Consider the following 20,542-nt stretch of genomic DNA (forward strand, 5'->3'; position numbering starts at 1 on the left):
ACAAATGCAATAGAAAGTCAAGAGCCAAATTTTTACTGTTAAATATTTATGTTACGTTTCTTTACTCTCAGTCAAAATCTACTGTTGTCTTTCCACTGTAGAAGTAATCCTGCTTATACTATGAATGTTGCTTTTGAAATGCAGATGGGCATTCTTACGAAGGGTCATACCTTCCTTTATGAAAAACATTGAGACTGCAGTTTCTACTAAGTTAGGGTATTTTTCTCAAATTTAGGCTGACTTTGCGTCTTGATTTTTAATATTGTATATGAAAAGTATGCTATGCTATGCTGTTGAACGTAATTATATGGAGGATGTTTCAGTAGCAGAACCAAACCTTCAGTTACAGTAAGTCAGTGTGTTAAATTTAGTTTTCTTTTTTATTTCACTGCTCAAGGCATAATTCTCTCAATAGTCTCTCCTTTATAGTTGCAAATTTCTCTGTAAAGTCTGCACATCCTAAAACATGCTATATAGATACAGGAAAATGTGGGTTCTGGAAGCTTCTTGTATTTCTGGGAGTTTTTAACTTCTTGATAACTAGCTTTGCACTTTCAGCATTTTAGGGAGGGTTTTGTTTTGAGTGGTTTTTTTTTATGCTTTTGAAAGCTTAAAAAGAAGGAAATGGCCCATATGCAAGCACTTGCAGAAGAATGGAAGAAAAGAGATAGAGAGAGAGAAGCATTAGTGAAGAAAAAGGTAAGAAACATTCTCATACTCACTAAAAATCTCATCATAAATCCCAGATTATTATGAAATCAGATAAGATATTTAGTAACTAAAACATAAAACAAAGGGTTTGCAATAGCAGTCCTCACAGCAATGTGTGTATCGGTATGTATGTTCCCAGCCACCAAGAGTGCAAAAAATTCAAGGCTGACCTTAATGATAGAAACTCCTTGATTTACCTCAAAACCAAGACTGGTGTTGTATGTTGTTTAACGTTCAATTAGAAATTTCTAGGTTGTCTACATTTTGTAATAATACCTAGACAGAATACTTTAGTTTAGCTCTCTTTCTTTGGGGGCTATTTAACTTTAATTACCTTTCGCTTGCATAGTCAAAAAGCATTTTCTCCACAAATGAACTAGTGCATGGTAACCTGTTCATATATTTGAGCCTGTACTTTATTAGAAGCAAAGGATCTCTATCATAACTTCATCATTAAGACGTGAAGATTTGTTTTATAACAGTATGTTTCTGAAACTAATATTGCCCATGTTTTATATCATAACAACATTTAAGAACCAGTTTTAAAATTTAGATTCTTGGCTTCCCTAAAAGAGAATTTTTACTGCAGGAAAAGTTTAAAATAAGCTTTTTTTTTTTTTTTTCCCCAGGTAGCAGAATATACCGTTTTGGAAGAACAACTTCAGAAAACCTTGAGAGATCTAGATAAGCGAGAGCGACAGCTTTTTAGTGCAGAATCAGAGGTAAAAAAAAGTTTGGTCTTTTAAACACTGCAGTTGCATGAGGTATTTCTGTAATGTTTTTGAGTTTTTACATGGAGGCAGCACACAAGCGTTATTAGTGACTTATGCATAAACACTGAAATAGCTACATCCACACTAATAGAAAAATGAGCACTATTTTAGAGCCAAGTATTTGTTACAGCTGTGCATACTTACTAAAATACAAATTCAACAAATTCTTATGTTCTTCAGTAGTGACAGGACGAAAGAGGACGAGGGAGAAATCGGTAGCCACCCCCGTTACTGGATTCCAAAGCACACCCCACATCTAGGGAGCAAGACAAGGAAACAGGATGGGAGTCCTGGGGAAAGCTAGTCACATGGAAAGAGAACAGAACTAAAAAAGAAAAAATTTCCCATTTTCCTAGTCCAGAACAGTCTCACAATTTTATAGGTGGGCTGCTGCAGTGATTTGTAGTGCCAGTGAACTATCCTTTTTCTCCTGTGGCTTGGATAATAGTCTTTTTTATCATGTTAATCCCTTCTGAGCTTGTAAACAAAGTTAAGAACGCTCCCAACACCGGATTGGCTGGTCCTGCCTGTGTCCTGTCCTGCCCTCGGGCTCTGTTTCTACCCTTGAAGATACCGTTTGTACTGTAAATCACAATCACGTCTGACTTTACCTTTAGCTTCTACACAAAAAAATCTGGTGATTACATTTGGCTGAATGCGCTTCTGGCTGCGTAAAAATATTTATTTTGAATCTCGTACATGTTTGTCTCAAAACTTTCTCTAGATTTAGTGAGATTGTCTTGAGGGTTCAGAGATAGTGAGTATCTGTTGATTCCAAAAGTGTCAAGACAGAATGATTTAGAGTTCATTTAGCAATTACACAGTTTGAGAAATAGGCAGTTTGAGGAGGTTTTTGTTCAACTAGCAGTTATCCAGGCCACTGACATCTTTCTAGAAGGTTCAAATATGTAATGGGCTGTTTTGTTTAGCTCGGTGAGAACTTCTCTCAATGCATTCATTTTGAAGAGTGGTATCGTACTGAACTAAAGATGTTGTCTTGGCTGTAGCTGTGACTTCACTGTTGTTTCTGCAGTGAAGGGGAAGATGCAACTGTTTAACCAATTAACTATATATATATGTATATTTTACATCTATAGATATAAAATTATCTCAGTTAGGAATCCCATTTAGAAAGTTAAGTGAGAGATACAGGTAGCTTCATTTTTATAATAGTTAAACAAGTATATTTGTGGCCCAAATATAGTAATTTGCAGGCTATTTTAACCTGGAAGGCAACATAGGAGGATATATAAGATGTGTAAGTATCAAATGGAATTTCTACTGTTTAATTTCTAATAGGGATAACAAGTTTTTCCTATCATAAATACATAAAAAAAGATCTCCTACTTATTATAATAATTCCTTAGGATTAATATAACCTACTTATGTCTTATTTTTAAGCTTCAAAGAGTAAAGAAGGAGTTACAAGTAGAGCACGAGCGAAATATGCAGGAATTACAGGATTCTGTACGGCGAGCCAAAGAAGAATGTGCACATCAGGTTGAGCTGGAAAGGTCAAAAATCAAACAGCTAGAAGAAGACAGGCTTCGCCTACAGCAGCAGGTAAGTGCATTTACATTTTTTTTCTCTTGTATTCTCTCTCTTTTCCTAAATCAGCATTTGTTTACCTTTTTAATAAGCATGTTAACTTGAGCAATGATTTGAGGCTAGCACATCCTGGCAAATACCATCAAGAGTTAGGTATTCCCCGAGCCAAAGCTGCATTTCATGTTAAGTAGCCATCAGTGAAAGTATTCTTCATGAACTTATTTGATCCCTTTTCAAAACAATTTCTATTTTTAGCATTGCAACATCCTGTGGAAGTGAGCTCTACAACTTAATTATGTGTTGTATATTAAAAAAAGCTTCCTTTTGCTCTTTTTAAGCTTGTTGCCTAATAATGTCTTTGTGTTGTCCCTAATATTACACTGCTAGAAATGATGAATAATCCTTTAGTGCCTGTGCCACATAACATTCCTGATTGCAAAGAAGTCCATCACAGTCTCTTCTCTAAACAAAGCCCCACTGTATTTTGCCTTCCTTTGTATGAAGGTCATTCACACCACAAAATCAACCTGGTTGCCTTTCTTTGTGCCTCTTCTGCTATTTTGTATCTCTCTGATGCTGCAATGTGCTGCTGTTTCCACTTTTCTGTGCAAAAAGACAAGCTTCTGCAGGGCAGGGGAAAGCGGGTCTCGGTGCAGGATCATTCCCTGTCGTGTGCAAGAGCACAAAGTTGCTATTGCTGCCAGTTCCAATAGGCTTCTTTACGGGGTTCAAAAGAATTCCCACCTTAAGAAATTATCTTTTGGTACCTTTTTGGTCTTTTTGTTTGTTTTTTGTTTTCTTTAAACAAGCAGTGTGCTGGAGGTAGTTATAAGGCACATACTTTAAGTAATCCCTTACTTATTAAGGACGTGCACCAATACATAGTTTTCACACTTGAAGAACTGTAGAATTCTTGTCAAACTTCTTTGAAGGTAAGCAGTAGCATATACAGGAGAAGACCCTTGAAGCATCCCTTTTGAAGAATATTACTTATATTTCCAGATTAAGAAAGTTCTGTGTTGTTTGTATGGTCTGTGGGTTTCCCTAACAGCTCACAGCCTGTGCTCTCCTGACAGATTCACAGTTTTTGAAAGGGTTTTCAGAAACAAGAAAGAAATCAAAGATTTCTTTTGGAATTTGTGAGGACTGCTGGCATTTTTCACAGCTGAAGAAATTAGTTGCCCTCCTTGTCATCAACATCATGGGCATATGCCTATATTTTAAAAAGAAACTAGTAATAGTGGAAAGATAAGAAAGAGTAGTGTCTTTACACACTCGTTGGCTATCAAGTTTATACGTGAAAAGTAACTCACAACTACATATTTTTGTATGGCTTTTTATAAGGCATCTTTGCTTTCTTACATCAGTTCAATCAAAATAAGAGATGCAACAATTTACATGTTGGAAGAAAAATTGAGATGACCCAATTATAAGATCCACAGGTTTAAAATATTGATGTATTATTATTGAAGTAGTCTAGGCTTTTAAACAGAAAGGAATTTTCTGAAACATTTTCACTGAGCAGTCTAAACTGCTGGCTAAAATTCACGGAAAGATTTGCACTAACTCGTTAGAGATAAAAACAAGTGCAACAATTGAGATCATATTGGTTTTATGGTGGCATCTGTTCCATCAGGTATATTAAGGGTTTTCTAATTGAATAATATTTACCAGAGGAAGAAGATAAAGTACTCACTCTCTTATAACTTTTTTTATCAGATGTTTTCTTAGTATTATTAATATGGTATATTGAAAATGTTAGCTATTTAAACATACATAGTTTCTTTATAGCAAAGTAATATAATGATGTATTGGCAAGATACTATCTTTCAAATTCCTATTTTTAGGATGAAAAGCCAAGCTCTGTCTTTTTTGGTATCTTCAAATGTGGAAGTACACTGTGAGGGGCAGAGGTACATAGCATTAAGTCATTAGTCACTGAAGCCTTTCGGCTTCAGCCCTTGCTTTAAATCATTATTTGGCTGTACAAAGTATTAGTTGTTTCCTCTTCCAGACATTCCTAAACAAGTTATGCTGGTGGAATTGAGTCAGTAATAAAAACTTCATGTAGCAGATAACAACAGTTGGCTTTCTTAAAAGCTGCTATGTATGTAAATCTAAATAGCTTTGTTTTCTGTATTTCTTTTGCAAGTCTCCTTTTAGAAATGCAAACAGCAATGTTTATAAACTTTAATCTCTCATATATGGGAGAAGAGACTTGTTTTTCTTTCCAGTAATAAAGCAAAGGGCCTCTTTAAAATTCTTCCTATTAAAGCATTGCTGTGTGCCATCGTCAAGAAGTCATTAATTATGAATGTGTGGTTTTCAGTGTCTGTTTTATAACAGATAATTGACAATAAGATGTTTGGTCCAGTGACTAAGGATTAACAAATTCTGTAACAGAGTTCTTTGTCTGTGTATGGGATTTTTCTGTTACCTTACTTTATATCTGGATATTTTTAATGCAGCTTTATGAAGCAGAAAATAAGTATAAAATTTTGGAGAAGGAGTTCCAGCAATACAAAGAACAACAAAGTTGCAAACCAGAAATCCGTCTACAATCAGAAATAAATCTTCTCACTTTAGAAAAGGTACTTTGGATTTTTCTAGTCTTGAAAAACTGTCACAATGTCCCATGCATTGGTAAAGAAGATGTAAAAATAATCTTTCATGATTACCCTGGTTAATTTATCCGTTTTGTTTTACTTTTTCCAACAGCTTCTTTAGTCTGTAAGTACTCAGACAAATAAGGCCAAGAGTTGCTTTATATGTATAGAGGAAACTGTAGGAGTTTGAGGTGGACGAGGAAAAAAGCCTAACCTACTTATTTAAATGACTATCTCCATTATTTAATATTGGGGACTGTTCAGCAATCTCTTTATAAAGTTTAGGTAAAAAAGAATTTCTTGTGAGGGTTCATTTAAACCATTGTGTGTTTGGGGTTTTGGTTCTGTTTTATTTTTAAGTATTTCTCAGAAGAGATTGTGTCAATCAATGGAACAGAATCCCCATCTTAAGTTGTGTTTTTGGAAACTATAGATACCTTCAGTAGAGGATACTTTACTTAATTTAGACCACAGATGTGGGCATTTTATGTCCAGAATTATTGGGAGTTTTGAGTTAAACCACTGACAGAATATTTTAAAAGAAATAGGCCAGACACGCTGGCACGAAATGCACTCACTTATACAGCCGGTCTGCATGGTATTGTATGCCTGAGTAATATCTAACAATCGTACAAGCAGATGATTCAAAACGTCTTTGTCGTTCAAAACGTCTTTGTCTCTACAGGCTTTTTAAACCTCTTAGGTTGTTAGACTTATTTTTGTTAGACGTGTTTTTTGTTTTTACTTTTTATTTTTCAATAACCTCTGCTTCAATATCTCCCCAAATGTAATGGTAAATAGAATTAATCTGATTAAAAGAAAGTGCCACCCTCTCAGACTTGATAGGAATGTTTCATTTTTCAGGTTACCATGCTCTGTGTACTTAATATTAAAAGGTATCCAGTTAAAACAGAATTTTTCTTTTGCACAAAACACAATGAATTATTTTTTTCCTAAAGTGAATAACAATTTTTTTTTAAGATTATTATTTAGACAATAAGAACAGAGTTATGCAGTATATACATAGCTCTCAAAGGATGGGTTAAGCAGATAAGTGCCACATTCTTTTCACTGAAATAGAAATCTTCCATTAGTTGCAGGGGGAAAAAAATCTACACACCTTTAAAGGCAAGACTTGTCCATCAGTGTCACCGTTGAATTAGAGTTTAAAGGCTTACTATTTTAAAAAAAAAAATGGGGAGAGGGCAGGAAGTTTCACTAATTTGAGTTTCTTAAATTTAAAAGGTTACATCAGCAGATTTAGTGCTAAAACATAATCTTTTCCTTTTTGTATAGACTGCTATCCAGTAAAAATAAGGCTATATTTTAAACAAGAAAATGTTCATGTGCCATAATATTTATGTTACATTATATAACAGCTTTAGATGATGTTGTATATTACACTACATAAACACTTTTCTTAAACCAGACCCTTTGTATATATACATCCTTCAGTGATTGTTACTGCTGTTATTGCCTCAGCTGATATGATTTTAATTGCTTTTAGGTTGAACTTGAAAGAAAGTTGGAGTCAGCTACCAAGTCAAAGCTCCACTACAAACAGCAATGGGCAAGGGCCTTGAAAGAACTTGCGAGGTTAAAACAGGTATGCTGCTCTTTTTCCTTTTCATGAGAGACAGCCAACTTGATGCAGTGTTGGAAGCTACTTATGATTACTGTTTGCTATTGGGGATTTTCGTCCTAATAGTGGGGTTTTTTTGTTTTGGGTTTTTTTCTCTTCCCCCTCAAATAAGTGATCAGATTTTATTAAATAGTTCACTTCAGAAATGAAATTTTATGCTGTTTATTTATCTTTTCCTGAAATTGTTTTAAAGAGATGAGGGTTTTTTCGTGTGTTTTAGAAGGCAAAATTAAAGGTCTGACCTACGCTGATAACTGCCATATGCCCCCCCATCTTGGTCAGCTGCAATCCTAATTGGTTTGTATTTTACTTGTAAAATGAACAAAGAGTAAAGATTAAAAACAAAAAGCTTTTAAAAACAATTGTTTAAAAATTGCTGAATACTGTAAAAATAAGTAAACTTGCAGAAAAATCAAAATTGCAGATTAAACTCTTTTTTCCTGCTTTTGAAAATCCAAGTCTCTGATAGAGCATGCTATGTTATTAACTGCTGTGTTTTAATAGAGCTCATATGTATGTGAGGCTTAAAAATATGCTCTTCAAACTTGCAGTAGTAGCAGCTTCATCCTCACTGAACGCGTATGCCTTTATGCTTTTTGTCATCATCTACCTTTCACAAATTATAGTAAACATTAGCTAAACATATAGTAAACATTAGCTAAAAAGTATACTTAAGACTGGCAAGCATTTCCATTGGCCATGACAAACAAATTAGTAAATCATTAATCCCTGTTGCTGAACAAAACTTGACACAGGCCTAAAGCTTCAGAATTCAAGTCTAGTAAAAAGTTATTACCTGTCTTCACTACTTTCTGCCTACTTTCTGCCTGATGAAAAACATGTTTTTTTTAAAGGATTAAACGTCCCACTTCATTCTTAGCATTAGAATTTTATCTTTTCAGAAGGTAGGAGACTAAGCCTCCCTTTTCTAATTTACTAATTTTTTCATTACTTTTTAACCAGTTTTTACTTTAAAGAAAGTAAACACACTATACAGTGGCTCTTAGCTATGAAATTAAAACTCAGCTTTATTTGCTGCCTTCAAGCTGGTCTATTTTTCACTAGTAATTAAAGGAGTCATAAATTGTCCTCTCCAATTTCTGAAATACCTAGGTCTAACAAGTTGAGAGAAAGAAAAACATAATCTCTTAATCAGAAAGATAAGATTTACTTAGGCAGCCATAAAAAGTCCAAACTATTTTTTTCCTAATGCCATGTTTTAAAAATCAGGGTAGAATAAAGGAAACGATTGTTGCTTGCCAGATTAACGCTGAGTGTGTATCACCATCAAGTTTTTATTATAAATTTCATCATGATAGATCTGGCAATCTGAACTTAGTAGCATATGCAGATGGTTTCAGCTGACCCTCTTGCTGAAAGTCTTAACCATAAAATGAGTTGGCATGTACAGTGAATTATGCTACCTACATCTTTTCAAGGGATTGTTCTGTAATGTAAAGGTGAGCTCTTATATTTTTATAATCTTATAATTTTAAATCCAGGATTATAAAAATGCTTTATCTTATTCTATTGAGAAAGGATTCGAACAACTTTAAAGAACCAAGTACAAGTTATAGTAGACCTGATCCGAAGACCCTTTCCTGTGTTTTAAATAGAAATTTGGAAACTGTTGCTCCAGGAATTCTAGATTTGCTTTAGTTCAGATGATTTGTGCAATTGCACATAGTTTGACCAATTTCTTGTTTAAATTGGATTAGTACCATGTTAATTTTGCAGTGCCTCTGGTGAATAGCCACAGGCTTGTAATCTGTGCCAGTAATTTGTCACACCAAAGCCCTCTAGAGAACTATACAAAACATTTGTGTAGCGAGGATTAGACGTTGAAAGCCATATCTTAGATTGTTAATAAATGTTAATGACAAAACCCAGCTGGTAAGCCTTGGAAATGAGATCTAATGCTTTGTGCCCATTGCCAAAAAAATGTTTAAACAGAGATTTCCATTACTCAGAGGTGACCTAGTACAGTCAATTTGTGAATTAAAGCAGCATAATCTACAGGCTAAGCATTTAGTAAAATGCTGTTCTGATTTGCAACCATAAAAGTCAATGTTTCCTTAATTAAAACGTTTCCTTTTACTTTGGAATGAGTTGTTAAGCACACATCTGTGGTGCTTTTATATTTTGTGGAATGAGATATGCACTGCATAACTTAGAAAACTATGGGATTGTTAATAGAAAAAGCTCTAAACTTCTCCCCGTCTAGTATTTTGAATGTTAAACACAGCGCCAGCTGTAAGCAGAAAAAGCCCAGAAGCACACGAGGACACGTGCACATCATGCTCACGCCCCTGTTACCAAAATACAAAAGTTAGCACAGTTTGTAAAGCTGATTGAAAATCTATAGGCTTTACCATAACGTAACCCAGCTCGCTTCTTTCTTCTCCCCTTTGTTATTCTCTGCAACCCTGTATTAATCGTTTATTTATCAAATCCTGACTCAGCTGTAGGAAGACAAAAATTTCAACAAGTCATCCACGCATTTACCTGTGCCCGGGTAGTTATTATCATTTCCAGAGGTATCAAGAACTTTGTCTTTTAAAGTTTGCTGACTAGGAGACCTAGATGCTATTCAGATGAGATTTATATAGCTTTATGTACGTGAACATTATTACCGAGAGCAATTAAACTGCCTACACAAAACTGCACACGTGCCTACGGGGAGGTTTGAGATACAACACTTAGTAGCTGATTGATTACAAGAAACAGAGTTTTAAAGCAGACACCACAACTAAGAGAAATGTAATTTTCAGTAGCTAATATCTCTGTTATTATCTAGAAAACCAAAATAATCTCAAAATAGCATGCATACATTATTCAGCATTCCAGAACAAAGTTTGTTTTTCATTTGTTTGTTTAAAAATCTTTTACCGTATTTGTACCCTGTACATATGTTCAAAGCAGCACTGATGCGTTTGTTTAAAACAACATGGACCTTACTGGTTGGCTAACATTCACTCTATCTTGGTCCAGCCTCCTGCTTATCCACTCAGTAATTAATTTGATTAATTTATAAGTAATTTAGCCAAAGATGGGATGTAAATCTTTGTTTGAAAAGAAAAGGGAAGGAAAAAAAAAAACAGTTGGAGGTCCAAGTCTTGGTTAAAAACTGTGCCTTGAAACCATCCAGGCCCTCCTACTGACTTGTCAGCTCTGGGTTATTTTCAGAAAACTTTACTTGAGTTCCTTAGCTTCAATCGTAAGTTTTTCCCACAGACTTGCATGGTATGTGTGAGTGGGAGAGTGAATAGTGGCCGCTATTTAGCCATTGTTTAGTCTAGTGTATGTATGTTTACATCTCCCTTTTGGATTTATAGGCAGCTATGGCAAAATAAAGATTGTGCTTCCTTGATTGAAGAGCCTCTTAACTAGAGCACCTGGTGGCATAGGAGGATTCTTTTATGACCCGATTATAATTGAATTTTTTTTTTATTAGGGATTAATTTCTTTTTAATCCCAGTATTTCTGTAGTTCTCAAACGCTTACATTACCAAGATGCAAACTAATGAGGGAAAATAGTAAAATATCAAAGTAAATGATGTGATAACTAGTATGTCTCCCCCCTCCCCCTTTTTTTTAAGGTATTGCTTGGCTTGGCTTTGGTTCATTTGTTTACAGAGATGTAAGAAAAAGAGGGCAAGAGTATCAATTAATAAGGAAAGAGTAAGGAAAGGTTTTGCAGAGGGAAAAGGAGGGGGAAATGGATAGCATTACAAGCAGTGGTGAGAAAGTAGTGGAGAAGAGGGTGCTTGGGCCAATGAAGGAGATATTGCAAAAGTAATTGTAAGAGTAGTTTGTAGATGACACCGTTGGTTCATCACCTCACTGTGGGATGGTGGCTGCTGGTACTTATGTGGTGATGCCAGGATGAAGTTTCCAAATGTTCAGAGTTTCTAGTGGGTCTTATCTCTTATCAACATAGCTGTTTTCAGTCCAGCAGCTTTTGATTCTGGAGCGGTCCCATTCCTCAAATATTAAAATGTAAAATTCTAGAAATTTAACATTCTTTGAAATTCTCGAAATTCTAGTGGTTCTTACTGAGGCTTAGGAACAGCCTGACCAGCTACAGTAAGCAGTTGGGAATAAATCTGAAATGGATATATATAGGAGCATATTCTCTCTCTGGGAATAATGTGGACTATGTCATACAAAAAGCCTTCCCTCTGAGAATTTTAAACACATGTATGCATGTGTATGTATGAACTCATGTGTGCACTAAGGTATATGTGGAAACACTTTGATGTATGCAATTATATCCATTATTATTTTAATTATTATTTTAAATTAAGCCTATAAAGAATGAAATGAAGACATTGTTAGTGAGGCTGAAAATGCTGGACTCTTTTATTACTACTCTAAGTTTATGCAAGTGTTTTACTGATATTGTTCTCTTTCATTTTGGAAGCTCTCTCAGTAAATGCTGATAATTTAAAGTAATTCTATGCAACAAAGTTTAGTACCTCCTTTTTTTTTTTTTTAAATTGCACTTGTTGCCCAAAGAATTTTTAAACAGTGATGGAAAAAAGGTGGTTTTAATACCCGAATGCATCTCAAAGTGACGCTGGTTCCGTCACCATGATGAGTAAGAACTCCTTCCTTCTTCTACCCTTAAAAAGACAGTCTTTTTATGGTCCCTGAACAACTCATAACAAAATTGTGCACAAATTTAAAATAAGTGCACCTCACCTCTTATCAAACAAATGTTGTAAGTTCTTTGCCATGTTCTTGTATTGACAGATTATTGGGAAATGGGTTTCTGCTGCTCTGCTATGAATGTTATACATACAGCAAGTTTGTTATTATTCACCCTATAAACTGTTATGACAGACTTTTAAAGAAGTCAAAGACTAATGTTGGGAAGTGCATTTTAAAGTCACGTAATACTAAGTACATAAATTACACACCGGAACGATCATAAATGATCCCTTCCCACTTGCTTTCACATCTCTGAATTAGGCTGGTATTAAACTCGATGCTAAGAAAAGCTTACCTCAGAAAACATTATTTATTTAATATTTCATGATTAAATGTCATATTATTCAGGTTCATTCTATGACACCTTTTAAGATGCTACAGAAATTCTCCTTTTTCATTGTTACAGGACTAGAATTAAACCCTGTACCCACCCTTACTTCTCTACAAGTGCAGGGATATTGTCTTGAGCGGTGAGCAACCTCAGCAGCGCTCACTGGAGATTTTTAGACTTTTTTCCAGGAGAGAAACATCAAGATGAACGAGAACTGAACAAAAGCTGCATCAGGAAGGTCTTGCTTTTCCTACATCTCTTCTTGGCTTTAGTATTGTTCCCTCTTTTGTCCTTTCCCTGCTGTCACTAAATATCACTAAATAAATTTCTTCAAGAAATTTGCGGTTCTGAAACTACTTAGTTCAGTGAGGGCATGAAGGACCAGCGCATTGACTGAGATCCTTTCTGATAACTAAAAAAAGATTAGGAGTTTTCTGTCCTCTTCCTGGTTTGACTGAGCTTAAGATGTTCCATTCATGTTCAGTATTCATGTTCAGTATACGTACTTCAAATGTGTACTGTTTCTTCCAGAGTTTGTTTTAAATACCTTTTTGGCTGTCAGTCTGACACTGAGGGCTTGTTGCCAAACAGCAGAAACCTCTGGATCACTGAACTTTCTCACCTCAAATAGTAAGGTAGAAAATTAGCGTGACGCTTCTACGCCCAGGTGCTTCTTTTGGCCAAGGTGCAATTCTGTCTTTTCTCTGAAGTTGCAGATGTTTCAAATGCCGTTTCAAAATTTTAACTTTCTTATCCAGCTGGAGTAACAGATTCCACAAACTGGAGGACTGGATGAGAACTTTTCCATTCAATATAGTTGCAGCTATTTAGTGATTTCGGTGTATTCTGTGCCTCATGATACTCTGTTTTAGTAGCAGGCAGAGATGGCGTTTTCTGCTGCCCTGTTAAAGTCTTGCTGTGCTCCTAGTGAGTGCTACTCCACATCAGTTTTCCAGTAGTTAGTTTTCACATCGTGTTTTCCCCAAGAACCTACCTTCAACAAAAAAGTCTCCCCCAGAATTACTGAGGGAAACAAATTTGATAAACTCCTGTTAATGCCCCAGCTTCCCATGACAGTTTGAAACAGGGCGCAATTAGAGCGTGAATTAACTGGACTACAGAGCTAAGGGATGTTTCTTAAAGAAAGTCATCCTGTTCTAATAATCCACAACAGTTCATTGAACTGAAGCTAATCATATGTACAAATTAACATAGCTCCATGGCTCATAGCCAGGCTAGAAGAGGAAATAAAGGCAATTTGTACTCCTGTCTTCTATAAGATAGCTAGACCTCAACTAAGAAGTTGTCATAATCTCATCCTCCACGACAGTGAGGTGTTTGTCCTAGATATGAGAAATTTTTGCTAGAAAATTAAATTCTTAAGTAACTTACTGAGGGGGCTGACAAGACTCTTACCCTTCCTTGCTAGATAAGGTCAGTAGGAAAACCAGGTGGGATTAGGCAAATTAATTCCAAAAGCAGAGTTCGGATATGCAGCCACAAGTGTTTTGATTTCAGGGAGATTTATAGCAAGTTTCTTCAGACTTACAGTCTGAACTAGATTCCTTGCCTTTATTTACAGAAAATTAGAAATTTTTAGATTTCGTCTATACTTAACAGTGCAACTACTGTTGCTACACCAAGCTATCTGAGACCATATTATACTCATCATTTTATCTTATTACCCTACATTTAGGATTTACATACTGAAATTAAGGAGTGGGGCTTACACGCTACACAAATCATTGTTACACTTCCGAGCAAAAGGACAACAAAGAAAGAGTTAAACCCTGGATAAATACAACTTTCATGATAGGTGGGATAACTGAATTCCTCCTTTTTGCTCATACATGTATAATTGAAATTTGATTTTCCTGGCTGGATGTTGTTGCTTATCCTACGGTATTTAGAAACCAGAGTATGCTGTTATGATCTTCTCTGTGACTTTGTAAATAACACGAGCAGGCTGGCTTTCCTGTGTTAAATACTGCTTCAACACTTAGGCTTGATCTATGGCTTTTTTTCCTAATACAAATGTTCATCTTAATTCTAAAAGTTCCATGATTGAAGAAGCTCTTAACATGTTTGATATATTGTTTCAGTAATTAATTTTCACTGTTTTAATAAATGGCACCTTCGTTCCAGCTGGAATTTACCTAGTTTTGTCTTTCAGCCATTGCTTCCCTTTGCAAAAACATAAGAACTGGCAAACTGATGTGAAATCTCCATCTAGCCCAGACTCCTGTCTCTGACAATGGCCAACAGTACATCCGTAACACCTAGGAACGGGCGTGGATATCTTGAAATACCCTCCAGCTGCCAGCAGTCAGTTACTTAAATACATCTTGAGCCAGAGGTTGCATTCAGACTGTCATGTTTAACAGCCATCAGTAGACATACTCTTCATGATTTTGTCTTGTTTCCTTCTGAAGCTCATTTATATTTTTCTCCTCATAATATCCCACTTTTGCAACACTGAGTAATTCTGTATCAGCAGCAAACTTTGCTTCTTCCATAATCACTGCCTCATTTATGAATATATCAAAGATTACAGATCCCTCCTTACTACTGTGAAAATGATCAATTCCTATTCTTTCTCTGCTCTTTTAACCCCTTGATAGTCTGACAGAGGACTGTTTCTATGAAGCTTTTGGTGTTTGCGATTTGGGGGCTTTTTTGTTTTGCTTTTTAAAACTAGTTGGAAGTCCAGCTTTTTTACAGTAGCTGAGTTCATTCTTCCTGATGTACCATCCATACCTCCTGTTAATTTTGTTTCAGTTATGTTATCAGCTAGTTTGTCCACTGTTGGAAGCAAGTCGTACTGGAAGTTCCTGGATCTTCTTAAAGTCTCTTTTTAAAAAACAGTTGTCATTCCTGTGGCATCACAGCCAAGTTTAGTGACGGATTACACCTCCAGTTAGTTTTAACTTCAAGTTTGAATTTCCCTAGAACTCTTGACAAGTTCTGGCTAAATACCATCTGGCTGTAGTGATTTGTTACTATTTGTTATATGTATTTGTTGATTCCTTTTCTTAAAAACTTATTCTGCTTTAATCTGAGACTGTTCTTCAAACCTATCCCACATAAAAAGTGTCTTTCACATGGGAATGTCCTCTTGTGATGGACAGGCGAGGAAGGACTATTGCCTTATCTTTCCCTAGTGCTTTTTTTACACCTTGATCAGCTATCAGTTATAGAGACTCTTTGGCAGGATTCCTGCTGCTGTTTTTATTATTAGTGTGTATCCCTTTAGCAAATTGTTCTTCAGTCTTTTTAGCCTGTCTTGCAGCAGTTTTAACAATTAGTTTTCAAAAGTGTTACACTTGCATTAACCATTACAATTTTTGTTTATAACAATTCTTTGTGAGATTCAGATTTTTTCTACTTATTGATAATCAGTAGGCAGCGCTTACGATGGCCTCTAAATGTAGTCCGGGATTCAGGACTCAGTAAACTACCTGGCTACAAGCCTGAGCAGGCTTTTCCAGATATTATTGGGTTGGCTGTATAATGAATATGCTCATAGATGTGGAACAATTTTTTTTTTTTAATCACTGTAATAAATATAAAACTGATTTTATGTACGTTGTTTTAGTCGGAAATACTTGATTTTGCTCAAATTAAAGCCAAACTTAACAGTATGTCTGAATTAAGGCAGTAAGTTACATAAAGATCCTGATTTTTTAGGTACGGAACAAGTGCCATTTTTCTTCAGGACTTCTCACTCTCTGACTGTGTTGAGTCAGTGCATAAGGGCATATTGAATTTGGGAGGAAAACGAGAAGAGGAAGGATTGCTCTTGAGTTTAAGACACTTTAATATCACTGAGTGGTAGTGGGCTCAAACTATAGCTCTGTTATTGTGTCTCTCCAGAGCTGCAAAAACCAAATTTGGAACAAACTAAACTTCAAATATGGGAGTCAGATAACTTACTTATTCTGTGGATTTAATCTAAGGCTTCATTTAGGGTTGGAAAACTGTGAAAGGAAACCTAACAATAGTTCTAGACTTTCAAGGCTTACTTTTTAAATACAGATTACAACTTGAGAAAGTAGCTCTTGAAGTATAACATGTAATTAACTGGAGAGCCGTGCTTTGACACTAGGCAATGCAGGGCCAACAACACAAGTTTTGTGCAGCTCCTTAGCATTTTATGCTTTTTATTTCTCAAAATAAGTGTTATAATTTAAAATACTGCATAGCAGTGGCAAGCAGATAAATCTCAGTATCTCGAGCAGTTTCACAAGCGTTAAGTTATTTATTGGCCTAAGCTGGAGTACGTAAAAGAGCTTGTAAGGGGTATTCTTGCTATTCAGTTAATGGAAAGATATCTGTGACAAAGCTTCAGCTCCAGCTGATCCAACTTGGACAGCTGTTTACTACAATTGTGATAGTCATTGGTCTTAAACAGGAAGTCTAAGTTGTTGATATCTATACTACTTTAACTCCTACATTTCTAATACTACTGGAGGCTTCTTAAGCGTCATGACTTCATCCCTGAAGTTTTGCACGTGTCAATAGAATTAGCATTTTTACATATAAGCATGTAGTCAACTGAGTTACCTTTTCACCCCCAGCGTGAACAAGAAAATGCAATGGCTCGCCTTAAAAAGCAGCAACAAGAGCTGGAGCATATGAGGCTGCGCTATTTGGCAGCAGAAGAGAAAGAGCTGGGGAAAACAGACCGACAAGAGCTGGAGGACATCAGAAATGAACTTAACAGGTATTAAAGCATCTGTAAGTTCCCCCCCCCCCCCCCCCCCGCTCTGCCTCAAAACAGGAGAGGGTTCAGTTAAATCAAGATTATAATTGGCTGTCAGTCCAGTAAAGGAATACACTTCAGTGTCCCGTAGGTAAAGATTGCCCATTTCTAAAATGTAACAGTCCTGTATTATAGAAAATCTATGCTTAAGGCCACCATACCCTATTTTTTATGCTATGATCATTGTTGTACTGCACCAGGCTTCTTTTTTATTTTAAATGTTAGAGTCTAAGCAGAACTGCTGCATTAAGGAAAGAAAGAGGTATTTCTTACATTCTAGGTATTCTTAGATTCTAGGTATTATATGAACATTTCTTTTCCTGGTATTTATTTAAGTTTAGTATGGGGGTAATTTTTTTTTATATAAATTATTTTACTAACTTCTCAGTAGATAAGTAACTTAAGGAGTTCATATGAAAATAATCAGAAGTTTTTAATATGATGTATCCTCTGATACCTTCCATTTTATCAACATCAGGCTAAAGCAACAAGAAGAGAGAAAGCAACTGGAAGATGCCAGAGATAATTCTGCTGGTAGAGTGGATAGTCTTCATTCTAGAAAATTAAATGAGAACATGGATGATTATCTATCTCGTCTGATAGAAGAGAGGGATACGCTGTTAAGAACAGGAGTATATAATCATGAAGACCATATTGTAAGTGAACTTGATCGTCAAATCAGAGAGGCTATTGAAAAAAGGAACAGCACGAAATAAAAGCATATAGAAAACCATAAAAAGTCAGAGCCTAAGCTGGAACAGAGTAATTAATTTTGTAAACCTGTAGTTCTTACTCTGCAAAGATGTAAGGACATGCTTAATTTTGCACACTGTTGTTAGCCTTTTTGAAGTCAATGTAAATATTTGCAACATATGAGGTTAAGCACAGTTGTAACTTTTACAGGGGGGTGGCTACTTTTTAATGTTTTTATACTCATATTTATATATGTGTAAATATATATTTATTTTGTGTACTCTTCTGAAATGTTTTCTACCTCTTCGCATCAACCTGGCTAGATTTATTTGTAATATTTTTATAACCCTTCTAAGCTTTTTGTTCAATATTGTCATAATTTATTACAATTTTTTAAAAGATCTCTTCGACTGTACTAGGTAAAAGTGACATTGGCTTATTCCCCTCAATATACTCTTAATTCTTAACCAAAGTGCTGCACTTGAACAAACGTCATTTCTTATCAAGTCACAAGGTATTCAATTTTTGCTTCTGCAGTCGTAGTCAGGATCGCTAAGTTCTGTAGCTAGTATTCTTCTAACGGCATAGATTTTGGAAACTCTATAATAGCCAGTGACAAGGTTTTGAGTGGGGAAAAAAAACCTCAAAATCCATCAAACTGAAACTCCAGATTTAGTTACTCAGTATTTCACGAGCTTCAGGAATATCCCTTTGGTGTCCTAGCAGTTTTGCACACAGGCTTGTGAGCATGAACACGCGAGGGTAAAGTCCTAATGCAAAAACACCATACTTGCTTCCATCCATAGCTAATGAGGAAAGATATTTGAAGCGCTGATTAAGTACATTTACATACCTCATTTAAATCTGAACGTATACATAATGAAAATAACAAGAGCTTTTCTTAAGTAAAGATGTTTTCCTTAGTCAAGGTCTAACCCACACGCAGTGACTAACCTGAATTTCAAAGCATATTTTCTCATTACCACTTAAATTGAATGTAATTTTTTATTCAATTGTTGAAATATGGCCAAGATGAACTATCAAGTTGTTAAATAGCAGAAGAGAAATCCACCAGAAATGTTAGTTTGTGCTTAATCACAGTTGACTAAGGAGAGTTTTGGGTTCTAGCCTCCACTCAGTGATTTTAAAATCATATGTGTGGATCTAGCTAGCTACATAAACTTACAGCACTGTCCTAGCAACAGGGGTTTATGTCTGTCCTATTGGCACAAACGTTTTTCTATTTGAACCTTGTGTATTGGGGGGCGAGGGGGGTGGGGAAGTATTAGGATTTGTTTTGTTTTAAAATGCAAACATTCCTTTTTCTGAACATAAGAAAAATCAGTGGACTTCCATGGACATAACATTGCCTTCCTTTTTTGGATGGTGTGAGGTACAGAACATAGGCTTTATATTGCATCTGAGTGTGCCTCTTAAGTGCATTGTTTTTCCTCCTCTTACCATTAACCTACCTCCTGTGTAATAAACTGTTTCCTTAGGCCCCTTAGAAAAGTTTTAAACAAGTTATATAAATACCAAGATCCTTTTCCATGGGAAATTATTACTCATCGATGCTAGATTTCACGAGAAATGCTTTTGTGATACGTTGTACACTTATTTTGTACTTTGTTTTATTTTTAATGACTGTTCTTAAAGAGGTCCCACTGCGCTAGCAAAGGGAATAACGCATTTATAAATCCATGACAAGTAATTTTACAAGTTTTTTTACATTATGGCTGTATATCTTATCACTGATGCATGATCACATGCAATTATAATAAAATGAACGAGGGGGCTGCTTGTATTTCGAAGGGAAGACTTGCGCAAGGCGTTTTTCTTCCACTGCTTGCTTATTTGCTACCAGTGTAGTTTCTTGTTCAAACACTAGGGAGTGCATTAGACTTAAAGATCTCAAACTGGTCGCGCTGATTGTAAGAATGCCTATAATGAATAATTGTCGATCTTCCAATTTGGTATTATTTGACTTTTCAAGTGTGCTATTAAATAAAATTTAAAGTTTAATTATTCTTGGAATTTTATGTATTTTTTTTCAACTATGTATTTGAACAAAAACTTTCTTGTTTAATGTTGCAGAAAATGAGATTTTCATGCTTTGAAGCCATAACACTGATATATTCACTTTCAAAATTGATTTCATGTTTACTTTTCTAACCTAGTCCTTCTTACATGGGTTGTAAAGAAAATAACAGTAGTCATGTTGCTTTGGAGTTTAAAAAGAAACTAGTCAGATGCGTATTTTCTAGTAAATCAAAGTAATGAGTAAATATAAGGTGGGGCATTTTTCTTTCTTAAACCTATTCACAAGCATGCTGATTTAAGCTACTTAAATGAGCTGATAGGTAAGAAAGCTGATTTAAGTCACTTAAGAATCATTACTTACAGTATAAGAAGCATAGCTTTTGTGATTCTTAAATTTAGTATTTTTGTTTTGTTATACAGGTATTGTCTTTAGTATTCCTTATTTCTATTCAGATGGAAAAGTGTTATTTTAGGCTTAATGTTTGCAGATTATACTTCAATTTTTTTTTTCAAGCACAATTTGTTTGAAATGCTTCAGTCCAAAATAGTCTAGAAAAAGATATATTTGTACTAGATATCTGTAGGAGAGGTGAGCTCAGTATTACTCTTTTATATTTAATTTGGGCTCCAGTTAGCTTCTTGTTGCCTTAAAGCCATTTATGGTATAGTCACACCTTAGTTTGAAGATGATAGCAATTAAGTGGAAAGACCAAATATCATTTT

At 35.3% G+C, this 20,542-nt stretch overlaps 1 protein-coding gene across 4 annotated transcripts in view; it reads left to right on the plus strand.

Moving 5' to 3' along the window:
- LOC138064411 (centrosomal protein of 120 kDa-like) overlaps positions 1 to 19,804 on the plus strand; it is a 38,940-nt gene extending 19,136 nt beyond the window's left edge. For all 4 annotated transcript variants that reach the window (XM_068926890.1, XM_068926891.1, XM_068926892.1 and 1 more), the window contains 7 exons: positions 610 to 699; positions 1,341 to 1,433; positions 2,886 to 3,047; positions 5,501 to 5,623; positions 7,146 to 7,244; positions 16,902 to 17,047; positions 17,565 to 19,804. In XM_068926890.1, coding sequence (XP_068782991.1) covers positions 610 to 699; positions 1,341 to 1,433; positions 2,886 to 3,047; positions 5,501 to 5,623; positions 7,146 to 7,244; positions 16,902 to 17,047; positions 17,565 to 17,802 — 951 coding nt within the window. In that variant the 3' untranslated portion in view covers positions 17,803 to 19,804. The remainder of the gene's footprint in view (positions 1 to 609; positions 700 to 1,340; positions 1,434 to 2,885; positions 3,048 to 5,500; positions 5,624 to 7,145; positions 7,245 to 16,901; positions 17,048 to 17,564) is intronic.
- Positions 19,805 to 20,542: the final 738 nt, after the last annotated feature.

Source organism: Struthio camelus, chromosome Z, assembly GCF_040807025.1.
Source record: "Struthio camelus isolate bStrCam1 chromosome Z, bStrCam1.hap1, whole genome shotgun sequence".
NCBI lineage: Eukaryota > Metazoa > Chordata > Aves > Struthioniformes > Struthionidae > Struthio > Struthio camelus.